Here is a 15759-nt window from a genome sequence, read left to right as displayed (position 1 = left end):
AGCCAGGATTGGGATTTATTTCCAGGATTTTTATCGGTCTGCTGCTGATTTCCATTAAATCCCATTCCCTAGTACTGGCTAGGTGAATAGCTGTACAAGCAACTGTGCTTCATTCTCTCTCGAGTAGGCTACATGTCCTAAATGTCAACCTATTCCCATAGGGCTCTGGTCAAAAGTAGTGCACTATGTAGGGAATAGGTTGCAATTTGGGACGTATCCCCTGTTTAGAACGGAGATTATGCATGAAACGATCACTGTTAGTCCAGCCTGAAGCATTTCTGTGTGGCGTGGCTGTGACCTTTATTCTGTGCTAAATACTCCCCCTTCCAGGGCTCCCTCTCCTCCCTGGAAATACGCTGACATCTACTGGGGGCACACAACAATGGTTGAACTGGTACTATTTCACATTTCTATTCAACTCAGACAGTGAGTTTGACTGTCATCTGGTGGCTGAAAAGTAGTATACACATGAGTCAGACTGATTATTGGTCAGTGATCGTCACTCAAATGATGAGGGCGAATATGTTTTACGATTTTAAACAACATTTTTACAATCGGCTACATTGCAGGGGCCAGGAGTCACGATCGTGGACTAATGCCGCGGGGAGAAAGACAGACAGGGTGGAGCGTTTTGAGATGGAATTACGCCGGGATGCCACCGGTGGGCAGCAAGCAAAGTTGGGAGAAGAGGAATATTGGGACAGCCAGGGACACAGAAAGGTGGATTTCTGAGGAAAGGAGTGGAAAAAATATGATGAAGAGGTTGAAGAGAATGAGGAAAGGAGATTTCTGTTTTAAATTTGAGGAAGATGCCGATAAAAGTGGAGATGGGGTGTCGACGAGATTGGTGTCAAGTGCAAACAGAGTGAGTCGTGTGCCAGACCGAGTTCTGGAGGTGAAATGGAAGTGGATGAGGGCGAGTTAAATGAGGTGGAAGGTGGGGTGAAGAGCTCGGAGCCCAAACATGGCATCGATGGACATGATACAGAAAAATCTGGTCCAGTAGGAGTGACATTTTTGGAGAAAGTGGAACCTTGCCTTTTACCGGATCCATGTGTGGTTTCAGGGCGGTTGGGAAAGGAGTTGAATCAGTGAAGGTAACCTGTAGTGGACTTGTGGCTAGAGTCAGAGTAGTGCAGAAGTTGTCATATGCCAAGGCAGTGAAGAAAGAAGCGGGTGGATCAAGGATGAGGGATTTTGAGAGGATCCCTGTGAATAGTAGATATGAGTGATATATGCTTCAGTAAGGTTGGCTTCTTAGTGTTCAAAGCAATCACTGAAAATAGATGTTGTGGTGGCAGCTGCAGAGAAGTCCTTGGGGGTAGGAGATTTGAGAAGAGTTACAGCCTGTGTTGAGTGGTAGTGTCCAGTTGGCCTGGGGTAGGATCAGATAGGGTTAAAGTAGTGGAATGAGGTGATGGGTTTTAATGAGTATAGGGTTAGTTGGTAGGGTAATACAAATATATCTATATTTTTATTTTATATATTTTCTTATGTTTCCCTGTTACCCTTTCCCATTTTGTATCACACGGTGTAATGGATCTATACTATAGTTCAGTTGGGGGCGGTATTGCAACATATCAAACCTTACTGAAGATGAAGAAGAAGACCGGAAGAGTATTTTTTCACGCTGTTTCGCATTTTCTTGCTCGCTCCAGCTAGTCTGCTCCGTCTGCCCGCAGCAGCAGATAGGCTAGGCTAGGCCACTGCGGGAAAGATGGCGACGACGGATAAACAGAAACATGAAGGAAGAGTGAAAATCGGACATTATATTCTTGGAGACACACTTGGAGTGGGGACGTTCGGGAAAGTTAAAGGTAACTGTTATGACTTTTCTTGTCGAGTTGTCACCGGCAGTTACCCGCGAGAGCGGATGGGGACGTTTCTGTCAGCTAGCCGTGTGCTAACACTTGTTGGCCTCTAACGTAATTTAGCTTGCTTTGCTAGGCTAGTTCGTCAACGTCGTTAGCTCAGCCATGCTTTAGTATCAAACAGCTTTAGTTAGCGTACTAGGTGGTCTACCTTTGATCGAAAAAAAACGGTAGTGCTGTCACGTGTTCAATGTAGTTAGTTTGCTAGCCAGCTAACGTTAGTTATGTGGTCGAATTACTCAGAGCTTTAGGTAACCAAGTTTACTCGCTTGCCGGCTAACAGCAGTTGGCAAACTAGTATAATCTTAGCTTAAGTTGCTAGCCAAGGCAATACTACATTAATGGTTTCTCAACCAGGAAACCTGTTTATTCAGTTAACTAACGTGAGCTGCCCAGTTACAAACTGACCATCTAGCCGTGCTCGCCCTATGCCATACATGCATGCAAACTATCTTGGGCCTGGCTGAATTATTGAGGACAGACACATTTCTCCCACACTTTCCATTTGTGTTGACACATTAGCCATTGTCCCTAGGTTGCTTTAAATCTACACTGTCAAAATACCATAACTTTCCTAATGGCATGTCACCTAAAATTATGATATCCAAGAGGACCAAACTGATTTGTATAGCCTAGTTGTATGGCACTAATGTTAAGTCTATTTCAAACCAGAAAATGTACATTTCCCTGCATTGTCTTCCTTGGCTTGGGATTTGAGAACAAAACTCCATATCAAGCCACCAACTAGACTATATAGCTGTTAATTCCTACTAACTCCCAGTAGTCAGTTTAGAACATGCTGGACTTGGACCATTTATTCCATGACCTATTATGTTCTAAATGACTGGCTGCTGGGTTAATGCTTTACCAACATAACAGTTTAATCAATAGAAGTCATTTGTACAACCCCCTTCTACAGTCCTCCCTCTCTGTATAGTTCAGTACATTTTTCACCTGTTCTTCTTCTGACCAGTCTTTAGGTAGACCTATATTTGCTTGCGTTTTGCATTGAGCCACGTGTGTGTGTGCATATGCTGATGTAGGCCTATAAGCCATGCTGAAGGAAACGTTAACCCCAATTTAGTTTGTGTACTGCTCACGGGTGACTGTCTATGGTGGTGGTGCAATTTGTATCACCTTTTGTTCTAAACAGCACATTGCAGATGTAGGCCTGTCAGTCATGATGCATAATGCATTGATTTGATTCAATGGTGTAATGCCATGCTAGTGTTCTTTCACTGCAAATGGGCAGTAATGTCAGTCATCAATGCAGATTTGCTTGTGTCATTGTGTTAGCTGGGGTCTGCTAAGCTCGTTATGACTGGTTTCTTATTACAGTATTTCCTAACCTCTTCTCCCTCCTGACCTCTCTTGCTCTCTCTCTCCTGTAGTGGGGCAGCACGAGCTGACCAAACACCAGGTGGCTGTGAAGATCCTTAACAGACAGAAGATCCGCAGTCTGGATGTGGTGGGGAAGATACGTAGAGAGATCCAAAACCTTAAGCTCTTCAGGCATCCTCACATAATTAAGCTGTAAGTCTAGAACCTCAGCTGCTTCAGGCATCCCCGCATCATTAAGCTCTAAGGCTGTGCTCACACAGGCAAATCAATTCAGATCGTTTTTCAGAAATTGGTCTTTTGACCAAAAACATCAGCTCTGAAAAAGATAAGATTTGAAAAGATCTGATGTGATTGGTCCAAAGACCAACTAGTGTAACAAAGATCAGCGTTGTGCTGCCTGTGTAAACGCAGCCTACATTTAGCTGAGAAGTCTAAATCCTCAGGTGCTTCAGGCATCCCCACATCATTAAGTATCCCCACAAGCTGTAAGTCTAGAACCTCGGGTGCTTGACACATTCACATCTTTGGAGGGGCGGCAGGTAGCCTAGTGGTAAGAGCGTTGGGCCAGTAACCGAAAGGTTGCTAGATCGACTCCCTGAGCTGACAAGTCGTTCTGCCCCTGAATAAGGCCGTCATCCCACTGTTCTTAGGCCGTCATTGTAAATAAGAATTTGTTCTTAACTGACTTGCCTAGTTAAAGGTTTAAAAAAAACATTAAGTCCAGAACCTCCAGCTTTTCAGGCATCCCTACATCATTAAACAGTAAATCCTAGATTATACAGCTCAATCGTTCGGACCCCTACGTAATCCCACCACTGCCACATTAATGCCACTCAGAAAGCTATTTTAGGGCTTTTAATGGTAGGTTTTAGAGTGACTCTAGACTCTTTCCCTTTTGTTTCTGCTACACTGATGCGCACTTTTTTCTCCTCAATCTCTCTCTACCCACCATCTCTCCCGTGTTCTCGCTCTCTCAACCTGTCCATCCCTTGACCTCTGTCAGAGTAAGGGCAGCATAAATGCAGTGTTTTCATGATTTAGCTCATTGGTAATGAAGGGTCAGCGCTCTCCTTTGTTTCCGGATTCTTCTCTTATTTTTTTGAAACTAGGCCTATTTCTATTGACTGATTGAAAAATCCCCTTACAATGGTCTTCTTGACCTGTGAGCGCCACTGAGTATCATTGAGTAGGCTTAGTTGGGGCATTTCCGGGGACCTGATCCCTTGTGACTAGACCTTTATTTTCCCACTTAGCAAACTTTCTTTTCACGCTCACCCCCTGGAGTCCGATTTGAAAATGACATAATGCTACAGAAGAATGCGTGAAGAGTTTCCCTTTACCCTTTATTTACTGACGCCTTGTTTGTAGAGGCCAGTAGAATGTGAGTTTTCTGATGCTGCGGTGGGACTTGTTTAACTTTGAACTTCACGTGCTTACTTTCTTTCCTTGGCTACTGTGCTGCAGTTTGAGACGGAGCTCAGGCAGCGTGCTTGTACGACACTTGTGTTGATAACCTTGTGGTACCAATATGTGGCACAGGAATGAAGAAAAGTATCATTTTGCACACAGATGTTTGATCTAGGGAAGTAGGCCTATGTTTAGCTAGTTGAAGGGTTCCATGGCCAGTCTCCCTTACACCGACCAGCCGTTGAACCCGATGGCCCACTAAGGTCTTCCTGCAAAATGTCTGCCTCTATGCTTAGGATCAATAAATGCCTCAGAAGTTGAATCTGTCCTAAAAGTGCTACGTCTCAATCTTAGACTTTATATAGCAATTTGCCCACTTTTTAGTGCTGTGGTAAAGTTGAAATATAATTCTTCGGGTTTGTCATCCCTCTGAGAAGTTTGGTGATCCTTGACTGTTTTCTCTAGTGTTAAACAGTAGTGCCCAGAGGTTTTTCTGGTCAGGTGGGTGGCATGGTTATGGAAATCTCTTGGTCCAATCATGGCTAGCTTATTTGTTTTGAAACTTTCGTGATTTATCCTATGGGACCGTAGGTACCAGGTGATCAGCACCCCAACAGACATCTTCATGGTGATGGAGTACGTGTCCGGAGGAGAGCTCTTTGACTACATCTGCAAAAACGGAAAGGTAAGGGGAAGAAAAACGTTATTTCCTCTAGCGTATGCAGGTTTTGGGAAAATTATAGACCTGGTTTTTGTTCAACCAAAAAATACCAAATTAGGTGGTATTCTACATTAATAAGCCTGTTTGTTGAAATACACTGCGGTTTGGGATTGTGGGTAGTCTTGTGCTCACCTGAATCTTATTAACTTAGCTCAGGGGTTTTCAACCTTTTCTTGCCCAGGGACCCCCTCCCAGGCAAACCGTTGACCCAGTGACCCCAATCATATGTTAGCAAAAAAAAATTGTCATCCAGTTAATATCATCCATTTTAAACAGAACATTTTAAAATTATTAGATTTGGTAGATAGTTTTCCGTTATTTTGAAACTCTAACCGATCCTATTAGCTTGAAAGTTAACTCCAAACACATTTACAAAGAGCAGCTGTTTAGCTGGATAGCCATGTGTTGGCAAAAATGTATGTCCAAGTCAAGAGAGCTTACCAGCAGCCAGCGGCACTTGTTGCAATGGTAGCCTATTTGCGGGTGCTTTTGCAAAGCCTATGTCAGTGTAATTTGCTGAATATTGGGAGTTGAGAAATATAGTTAGAAACATTAGATATTCAGCTCTTTTCTACTGTAGGTATGTATATTAAAAAATAAATTATTCTATTGTTAGTGATATTCATAAACATTTGAATTATAACATGTTTTTCAACTTCATTTTGAATACCGCGACTTAGATAATTACCTACACTACATGGCCAAAAGTATATGAACACTTGCTCGTCGAACCACTCAAATTATTGGCATTAATATGGAGTTCCCCCCCCCCGAGCGGCTACTCGGCCATGGAAACCCATTCCATGAAGCTCCCGACTAAGTTCTTGTGCTGATGTTGCTTTGAGACAGTTTGGAGCTGGGTAGCGAGTGTCCCAACCGAGGGCACCCGATTTTTAAACCCTACGCGTTTCAGAACTCAGCAGTTCTGTTCTGTGAGCTCTAGCAAGGCAGAAATTAGACTTGTTGGAAAGGTGGTATCCTATGACGATACCACATTGAAAGTCGCTGAGCTCTTCAGTACGGGCCATTCTACTGCTAATGTTTGTCTATCGAGATTGCATGGCTGTGTGCTGAGTTTTATACACCTGTCAGCAACGGATGTGTTTGAAATATACCCGGATCAACTAATTTGAAGGCTTGTCCACAACGGATGTGTTTGAAATATACCTGGATCAACTAATTTGAAGGCTTGTCCACATACTTTTGGCCATGTAGTGTATCTGTGGTTAGGAGAGTTGGGAAGTGTAATGGTTATGTCAATAATAGTCATGTTAGCACCTGCCTCATGTCTGGACCACCCCTTCCTCAAAACACAACAGAAATCACAAAGCTCTATCTCTGCACTGCATTCTTTCCAATAGTTTAAGGCTACTAAATCATTCAAGCAAAGACATTGACCAAATATCCAGAGTGGTTACAATACTGACTGGACAGCTAAAAAAGATACTTCTCCCCTCTTGCGTGTGTTGCTGTGTCTGCGTTTCGTGTGCGTGTTTGCCACTGTGCCTCCAGCTGGATGAGAAGGAGAGCCGTCGTCTGTTCCAGCAGATAATCTCAGCAGTAGATTACTGCCACAGACACATGGTGGTGCACAGGGACCTAAAACCTGAGAACGTCCTGCTGGACGCACAGATGAACGCCAAGATCGCTGACTTTGGTAAGTCTGTCACCCTTAACCTCGCACCGACCAGCACCTTTCTACACCTGTACCTGATTTACACCTGCAGATTGATCCAAGCTTAACTGTACTAGGCTGGTGTGGTTATACAGCCGCTGTAGTTACTGGAACCCTGATGGAAAGGGTGTGTCTGAAATGAAACCCTATCGTTCTATTGAACGAAACACTTATGTGATATTGTCTGGTGATTTCTGTAGGTTTGTCAAACATGATGTCGGACGGAGAGTTTCTGAGGACAAGTTGCGGTTCTCCGAACTATGCTGCCCCTGAAGTCATCTCTGGAAGGTACACTTGTCCTCTTTTTCTTTTCTCACCGAAACTGGCAGACGTGATGGGGAATATGCTAATGTATGCAAAAACTGCTCTTAGACTTCAATAGAGGACTGTTCAATTTCACAGTTTTGCTTTGGTGACCGACCCTACTGTTAAGTGTCACTAAATATTCACCATGTTAAACGACTCCCTTGGTTCATGTCAATGAGCAGCTCTGTCCTCTCCCCTCCTCCCCTAGATGTGTCCTTCCTAGTTTATATGCAGGTAGTATTGTCCTCTGCTTCTGCCTGCTCTTTGTGGAGTCGACTTGGTTACTCTAAAGTACTTTTCGGCAACTGTTGTAATGGAATTCCTAAATTCATTTTTGATTTGACTTTTGTGTCCTCCCAGGTTATATGCAGGTCCTGAGGTGGACATCTGGAGCAGCGGGGTGATCCTGTATGCCCTGCTGTGTGGGACACTGCCCTTCGATGACGACCACGTGCCAACGCTCTTCAAGAAAATCTGTGACGGGATATTCTTCACGCCCCAGTACCTGAACCCCTCCGTCACCGCCCTGCTCAAACACATGCTGCAGGTGGATCCCATGAAGAGGGCCACCATCAAAGAGATCCGGTAAGAAGGAGCAAGAGATCAACTTTGTCTACAAATTGCATTTAAACACCTCTATATGCTTTGCAGTAAAATAATAGAAAAGAAAATGTTTTTTTTTTTTAAATCGACTTTTCTCCACATGCATCATTAAACTCCGATCACAGGGATGGCAAACTCCTGTCCTCTGTGCAGGCTTTTTATCCAGCCCAGCATTAACAAAGTGAACCCACCCCTCCTGGTCTATATGTTTTCTAGCTGCCCTGTTAAGAGAACAAATGTCCCTATGAAATAATAGACTGCCTTGAACATGCTCTGTCTTCCCTCCCCACAGAGAGGATGAATGGTTCAAAGATGAGCTCCCCAAGTACCTGTTTCCAGAAGACCCATGCTACAGCAACAACATGATCGACGACGAGGCCCTGAAGGAGGTGTGTGAGAAGTTTGAGTGCACCGAGGAGGAGATCCTGACTTGCCTGTACAGCCGCAACCACCACGACCCCCTGGCTGTGGCCTACCATCTCATCATCGACAACCGCCGCATTATGTCCGAGGCCAAGGACTTCTACCTGGCCTCCAGTCCCCCAGACTCATTCCTGGATGACCAGCACCTGACCGCCGCGGCAGGCCTTAAGCCCCACCCTGAGCGCATGCAGCCCTTCCTGGCGGGGGAGACCCCTCCCCGGCCAAGACACACGCTGGACGAGCTGAACCCCCTGAAGTCGAAGCACCAGGGGGTGAGGCGGGCCAAGTGGCACCTGGGAATCAGGAGCCAGAGCAGGCCAAATGATATTATGTCTGAGGTGTGCCGTGCCATGAAGCAGCTCGACTACGAGTGGAAGGTGAGGGAGGGGATAGGGGTGTTGAACAAAGGCGGGAGAATTGTAGAGAGGGTGGTGGGAGGAAAAGGAGTGGGTAAAGTGGTCAGGTAGAAATAGACAGAGAACCGTCAAGTGGCCCCTCATTTGTCAAGAAGTGGATCAGAGGTTTATTGGGATTTGGCTATATAGTGATTCCACACCAAACCCAGACAAAAGACAGTGATTTGGTTTTTTTCACAATTGTATCCATATAATAGTCCTTTTGGAGGAAGGATTGTTGCGGGATTGTTGAGGGAGATGGTGTGCATCTAAAAGCATAATTGATAAATAATCAAAGTTGGCTTATTTTTGGTTTACCCCAGGCCTCCTTTAAGACTCCATAGTGCTTAATCTCTAGATGCTAAAAAGCTCAAATTAAGCTTTACCGCTTGCTCTATATAAGTATTTTGATTTCAATAAAAAAAAAAAAACATTATGAATGTTTGACATATTTCAATATTTTGAAATATACTCTACGGGCATATCAAAGTTCCAGAGTGGGATCCCTGCTAGTTTTAAAGTTCTGGCACATTTTATTCAGAGAAATTGGCTTAGTAGGCAATGCAACTAATCACAGCCCTCCTTTTTACTTGCATCGTTGCAAATCACCAGCAGAGGGTACTGAAATTGAATCCATTTTTACCTTCACTCTGTTGGTAATGCTTACATTTTTTAAATCATAACTCTAAAAGTGGCAGACATCCCACAGGCCCAAGCTCCCACCCGCCAGGCCACCAGCCCTCCAAGACCCCCCCCCCCCCACACACACACAGAAAAAAATTAAATGCAACCAAGAAAAGATATAGACAAAGGAAAATAAAAGACAGCAAGGCCAACTGAATGTTTGAGTGCATGTATGGCACTATTTACGTGTATGTGTGCATTTTCAATGTGTGTGTATATGCATGTGTACAAACGCCTGCACGGCATCAGCCTCAGGCAAACCGTCATTAGCTGTAGTAACATTGCCCCTCAGTTGTTCAAAATTAATTTTTGTGATGTTTTATCTTTGACTGTCATTCTATCCCCTGCCCAGCAGCTCCACTCCCCCAAACCTCAGCTTCCCTCAGCCCATCCCACCTATCTCTGCTGGCCACCCTCTTCTGATTTTCTACGCAACATATCTTTCAACTATGCTGTGATGTTTAATGTACAAATTCTATCTAATCAAATAGAATCCACAGATTGCGAGTTGAAGAAATACTTTTACTAGGAGTATTAGTAATTGACGGACCCGCTCCCTCCAGATCTCCCAACAGTGCTATTTCTAGGGTCAATTTTTAGATCAATGTTATGCATTTTCAGCCATTCCTAAACTTGAAACCGGCTACTTGAGGGCAATGGCAAAATAAATGGTCTATTGATTCTGTATCCTCACAACAAAATCTGCAGCACTTCGATGATTGTATGCCTCAAATATTCAAAAACAAAATTAGTGGCAAGAATTCTACGTCATTTTAGCTGAAAAGCACGAAGTCTTGACTCTTGCGTCGTTTTATATCAACTCATACACTCTATACCGTGGAATCGGTACATCAAAAATCTCTTCCCAACTATTTTGCAATCTGTATGGCACAGTTGTCAACATCCTGGTCCTCAAATGAAACTGGTATACTTTCCTATTTATAATATTTGTATTCCTCCAAGTTTTGATCCTTTATAATGGGCAGACAGGCCAGTTCCCTACTACCTCCCGCTGCCACCTGCCTCCTCCATTTTTGGGGTAATGCTGTAATCAATTGATTAATCTTGGATTGAGCAGACCTTCCTGTACAATTCTGATAACTCCATGAAAGACAACTCTACCATTGAAAAGGGTATTTTGTTTTTAAAACACTTGCCATAAATACAGGTATTCTATTAACCAGCACATTTGAGTTCAGCCATATTTGTTATATATTTTCAGGGCAGTGAAATTGAAATTGTAGCCAGTTTTGCAATGCTTGTTAAAATAGATACTTTTGAAGAGTGATTTTCAATTAATGGAAAATGAGACATGACAATTTGCAAAAAGGCAATTTTTAAACAATGAATGAGCTTTTTCTAGTAATCTACTTGAGGACCATTTCAGAGTTCAAGTAAAACTTTTGAATAAGTGATGCTTTTAGAGCAGTTTAGTGCTTTTATATTTAATCTCAACCCACCCTATTCATTATATAGATGGGCATGCTTCATCTTTTCTAGTTTAGTGGGGGTTTTTTTGCTCGTATGATTTGAAAAATGAATCCTCAGGAGTAGGCAATGCCATAAGTGAGTAAACTATGATATGACTAAGGAGTTAATCAGGGCAATTTTCCATAAATACAGGTATTTACCTCTCCATGGTTGCAGGATCTTATCTAGTTTTACAAGTTTTCTATTGAAATTTATTGGAGAGCTCATTTATATATCTTGTGATATGAATACCAACTATGTCTACTTCAGTCAGCCCATTTTATAGGTAAACTGCAAGGTAATGTAAAAGTTGTATTTTTTTTAACGATCCAATATGTAATATTGTACACATATCATAATTGTTTTAATCCAGAAAAGTCATCTAGATCTTCAATAAGACATTGCAGGGATCTAGCTTGCGGACTTAATAGAAAACTTGAGTTATCGGCATACATGGACACCATTTTGTTTTTAAGCCTTGGATTTCTAATCCTCTGTTATTTGATCTGATTTTAATAGCTATCATTTTGATGGCCATAACGAATAGATATGGTGACAGCGGACACCCTTTAACTCATCTTGACAATTCTAAACTCTGAGAAGTAACCGCTATTTACTGTTTTACAACTGGGGTTGCTATACATGACTTTTACCCATTTGTATAAGAGAATCACCGAAATTGAAAAAATCCAGGCATTTATAAATAAAATTGTCTTTATCAAAGTACTTTACAAAATCGGCTATAAATTCCAGGCCTGGCTTCTATTAGTTGTCTTATATTATCGGCCATGTAAAAAAAAAAAAAATAAAAAAAAAGAACCTGTCTGATCAGGATGAACAATACTTGGTTAAAAAATGTTTTCATTCTGAGTGCTATGCATTTTGCTAGTGTTTTTGCATCACAACATTGAAGTGTAAGAGGCCTCAGTTTCTGAATCTTTAAAATTGCCATCTGGGTCTTGTTTTAATAATAGTGAAATCAGACCTTCCTGCTGAGTACCTGGCAGACCACCATTTCTATAGGCGTAGTTAAAACAAGTTAGCAATGGCGCTCTGCAACTTTGATAGACCCTTAGAGTATATTATGTTCAATATATTGATCCAAAATGATATTTTCAATATTCATTAATTTAAAGGTTATTGAAATCAAAATACTACTCGTATGGAGCAAGCGGAAAAACTTCACGAGCCCAATTTGAGCTTTGTAGCACCTACAGACTATATGGAGTCTTAAAGGAGGCCTGGGTGAAAGCAAAATGTCATAAATATGCTGACTTTGATTATTTCTCAATTATGCTTTTAGATCCAATTGTCAAATGTGTCAACAATCCTTGTACTATTCTATGGATTACATCTCATTAAAAAAATCCCCCAAACGTTTTGGGGGGGGGGGGTTGTTTTCCCCGTGAGGATTCACTATAGCCCAATCCCAAATAAACTTTGACAAATCTATGGTCTTAATCTTAGAGTAGTTGTAATGGCGGAAAATCAAAAAAGGGGTAAAACCTGGTTCTTTCTAAACATTAACATTATATATATATTCTTTTTTATTTCTGCATGGTGTAAACTACTGGTTCAGTCTGAGTTCTTCTTTGACCTAGAATGGAATGCTGCCGTTTCTTCTCTTGGGTTCTATTTTTGGTATGGCATGACTTTTAGACCTGAAGAATAGATGTGCTGACTGACTCTCATTTTGTATTCATCTTGGAGAAATGAGAGCAATTTCTGAAAGAAATTTTCAGTTTCCTGTTTTTCCTTCTCTTGCCCTGATGGATGGAAAGCAGCTATTTATGGCTTAATGTGTTTGGGTACACCGTAGTGGGCAAGGCATTTCCGATTACTCTCCCATAACATAAAGCACTGTTCGTCCTGGACTCTGGAACTGCTGAAATGGTCAAAGTGCTCTCTGTAATATTTTTAGCAAAGTATACAAATTATACACAACTATGTTGATGACTAAACAAACAGAACATGTTCAAAAAGTTGCAAATCACTGAAATACAGACCACTGAAGCAGCTACAGAAGCCATGTTGAAAAATGTAATATTTTATGCTGTATATTCCATCAATTGTGTATTATACCCAGCTCGTGCGACTTTTTAAAGTATGTGTAACTAATCTCCATATCCTCCCCAGGTGGCGAACCCGTACTACCTGCGTGTAAAGAGGAAGAACCCAGTGACAGGCATGCAGACCAAGATGAGCCTTCAGCTCTACCAGGTGGACGGCAGGACCTACCTCCTGGACTTCCGTAGCATAGACAGTACGTCAACCTGGACGTAGCCCTTTACTCTAACAACCCGTATGCAGATTGAAAACGGCCGAATTGGTCATTGATAAGCTCCTAAATTGGAACGCGGTGGCTGTACAGTAACATGCTATACATTACGTCTGAGCTCAGGGTCTCTGCTTCACAGCGCTGTATGGGGTTCAACTGACATTTCTGAGTGGTTGTCTTTACTGCCGACTTTGCCATTAATGGAAAATGCCTGAAGTTGCTTTTTCCTGCTGTGCAATGTAAAGTGACTAGACATGGCACAGGTCTGTCTTCAGTATGTTTAACATTCTCTTTCTCTTCTGTCTTTTCTCTGTCTGAAGATGACATGTTGGAGGCTAAATCTGGGACTGCCACTCCTCACCAGTCTGGTTCAGTGGGGAACTACCGCACGGCCCTTAAGAACGAAGCTGCAGCTGCTGCAGAGGGGGGGTCCCAAACTGAGGGGACTAAGGAGAACGCTACCCCTGCCACCTCTATCCCTCCCACTAAGGCCTCAGAGAGCTCCCTGGCCTCCTCGCTCACCTCCTCTGTTGACTCGACAGGAGGCGACCTCGCACCTATGACGGCGGTTCCGCGGCCCGGCAGCCACACCATAGAGTTCTTTGAGATGTGCGCCAATCTCATCAAACTACTTGCACGATAGCTCGCAATCAAATAAAAAAAAAACGTTAGCCTTTTTTCTTCTCTGAGTGTCTTTATAAGCAATAAGCATGCAACCGATTCATGGCTCGATTTATCCCCACCGCAGGCGGGTGAGACTGCTAGGGTTGTTCCAAGGCACTGATGATGCAGGTTCAGTTCGCAACCCTCCTGACTGACTTGGGGGTTGTCAGAGCACGGGTGGGCTTTAGGAAAAGGTGAACGACAATGACCAAGCAACTTTATTATAATCATGATGACAGAATACTATTTTAGAGGTTTTACATTTTCACGATCATTATTATTGGCCTATGACTATTTTCCCCCCTCTTTGATCACGTTCCAAAAAGCATATATATGTGTGTGCTAAGTTTGAGTGATGCACAGAATTTGCAGTACTGTGCTCAATGGGCATTGCTGTGCTTTTTCAGTAGAGAGAACAAAAGCACATTTCTGCGTGCGGAAAGGAGAGCTGTACGGTTTTGGGGGGGGTGCACTTAGGGTGGCTGAGGGGAACGAGGCACTTTTGCACAGTTCAGTCTTTCTCTATAGTAGATGTCTGAGATGCCTGTGCAAATTTGGGACACTGCACTACAGGCCTTTCAGGGGTAGCTGCACTGACCATAACATGGGTTGTCATGCCAACAATGCCCGTTTGACTCACTGAGGAAGTGCAATTACCCTCTCGATCGCGTCAGGCGAAAAAGGGAGTTAGTACTTCATCAGAATTAAGTTTGGATTTTTTTTGTTGGTGAAATTGAATTGTTAAGACTAGATTTCAATGTTTGTCTTTGTTTGGATTGATCTGTCCCCTACATAATATAAAGAATAAAAAAAATATGCATTTTGATTTCAGTGCTTTAAATGGGAATTGTAGATTTATATTGAGAAATTATTACGGACTGAAATTTTTATTATATATTTTTTTTTTTGCATTACGATGCCATTTTCTTCCTTTACAGCTTTTTAAAAAGATCAATATAACTTTTTTAATCAGTTCTATACACATGATTGTTTACCCTCACACTCTCAAAATGAGACCCACTGTCCTATACTGAATTAAAGTTAATTTTACAAATCTATTTTGAGATTAGGGGCTACATGTGTTCATAAATCTGAATGCATGTTGACTGAGTGACATGCATTTTAACAGGATTTAATCAATTTTGTACACATATATGTCCATTGAAAGATAGGGGCCATTTGTAAGTGGTGATTTGCAGCAAGTACATGCAGTGCATGGACAATGTGTATTGATAAAGGAAACAAGAATCAATATTTTTCTGGTTTCAAAATGTTATTTCACTTTTCTTGGCCCGCATCCCCCACAAGAGCTAAATTTAAGTTTACATAATATTTTCCCAAACCTTATTTGTCATGTGCACCTGGAGAGTTTTTTTTTTTTTTTTTTTTTCTTCTGTCATTCTGTTAGTTGCCTTATCAATACTGTTGATCAGTTATATATCAGTGAGTATAAAAGAGATCTACTTCTATCCTCAATATTGCGTGGGGCTGGTTTTGGTCTGAAGAAATCTTGCGTGTGGATTATGTGACTGCAAGGTCTCATTTTTAGAACATATGGTCATTGAAATATTTGTAGGACTACAAACAAACTAAACTGAGTTTTCAAGGATGTGAAAGTTCTGATTCCAAGTAGTGCATAAGGTGAATTGTGGGGTTGTTTGAAAAAGTGTGAGACTGATCGTCTTACGGCTTATGATGCGAGTTGCACATTGGGTGAGTAGTTTTTCTCCTTTAAGTGGGAGTGTTAAGTTCTGACTATTTGCAGGATAAATATCAATCATTGTATCTGTCTTAACTGCTTTAAACCTTGTTTTATTTGTTGTGTAAAGGGACCCTACTACTAGAATGACCAATGTAAATGTCAAATGGACAGTGTTTAAATCATTTGTATAAATAACTGCCTAATAAACAGATCAATTGCA

At 42.0% G+C, this 15759-nt stretch overlaps 1 protein-coding gene across 1 annotated transcript; it reads left to right on the top strand.

Moving 5' to 3' along the window:
- The first annotated feature begins 1619 nt into the window (after positions 1-1619).
- Positions 1620-15759, top strand: LOC106562970 (protein kinase, AMP-activated, alpha 1 catalytic subunit). Its single transcript, XM_014128123.2, has 9 exons — positions 1620-1817; positions 3263-3404; positions 5211-5304; positions 6853-6997; positions 7216-7303; positions 7682-7906; positions 8217-8724; positions 13033-13159; positions 13495-15759. Exons 1-9 carry the CDS (start codon positions 1718-1720, stop codon positions 13815-13817), a joined length of 1752 nt encoding a protein of 583 aa, XP_013983598.1. The 5' UTR covers positions 1620-1717; the 3' UTR covers positions 13818-15759.

Source organism: Salmo salar, chromosome ssa11, assembly GCF_905237065.1.
Source record: "Salmo salar chromosome ssa11, Ssal_v3.1, whole genome shotgun sequence".
NCBI classification, from domain to species: domain Eukaryota; kingdom Metazoa; phylum Chordata; class Actinopteri; order Salmoniformes; family Salmonidae; genus Salmo; species Salmo salar.
This window is presented reverse-complemented; position numbering and strand designations above follow the sequence as displayed.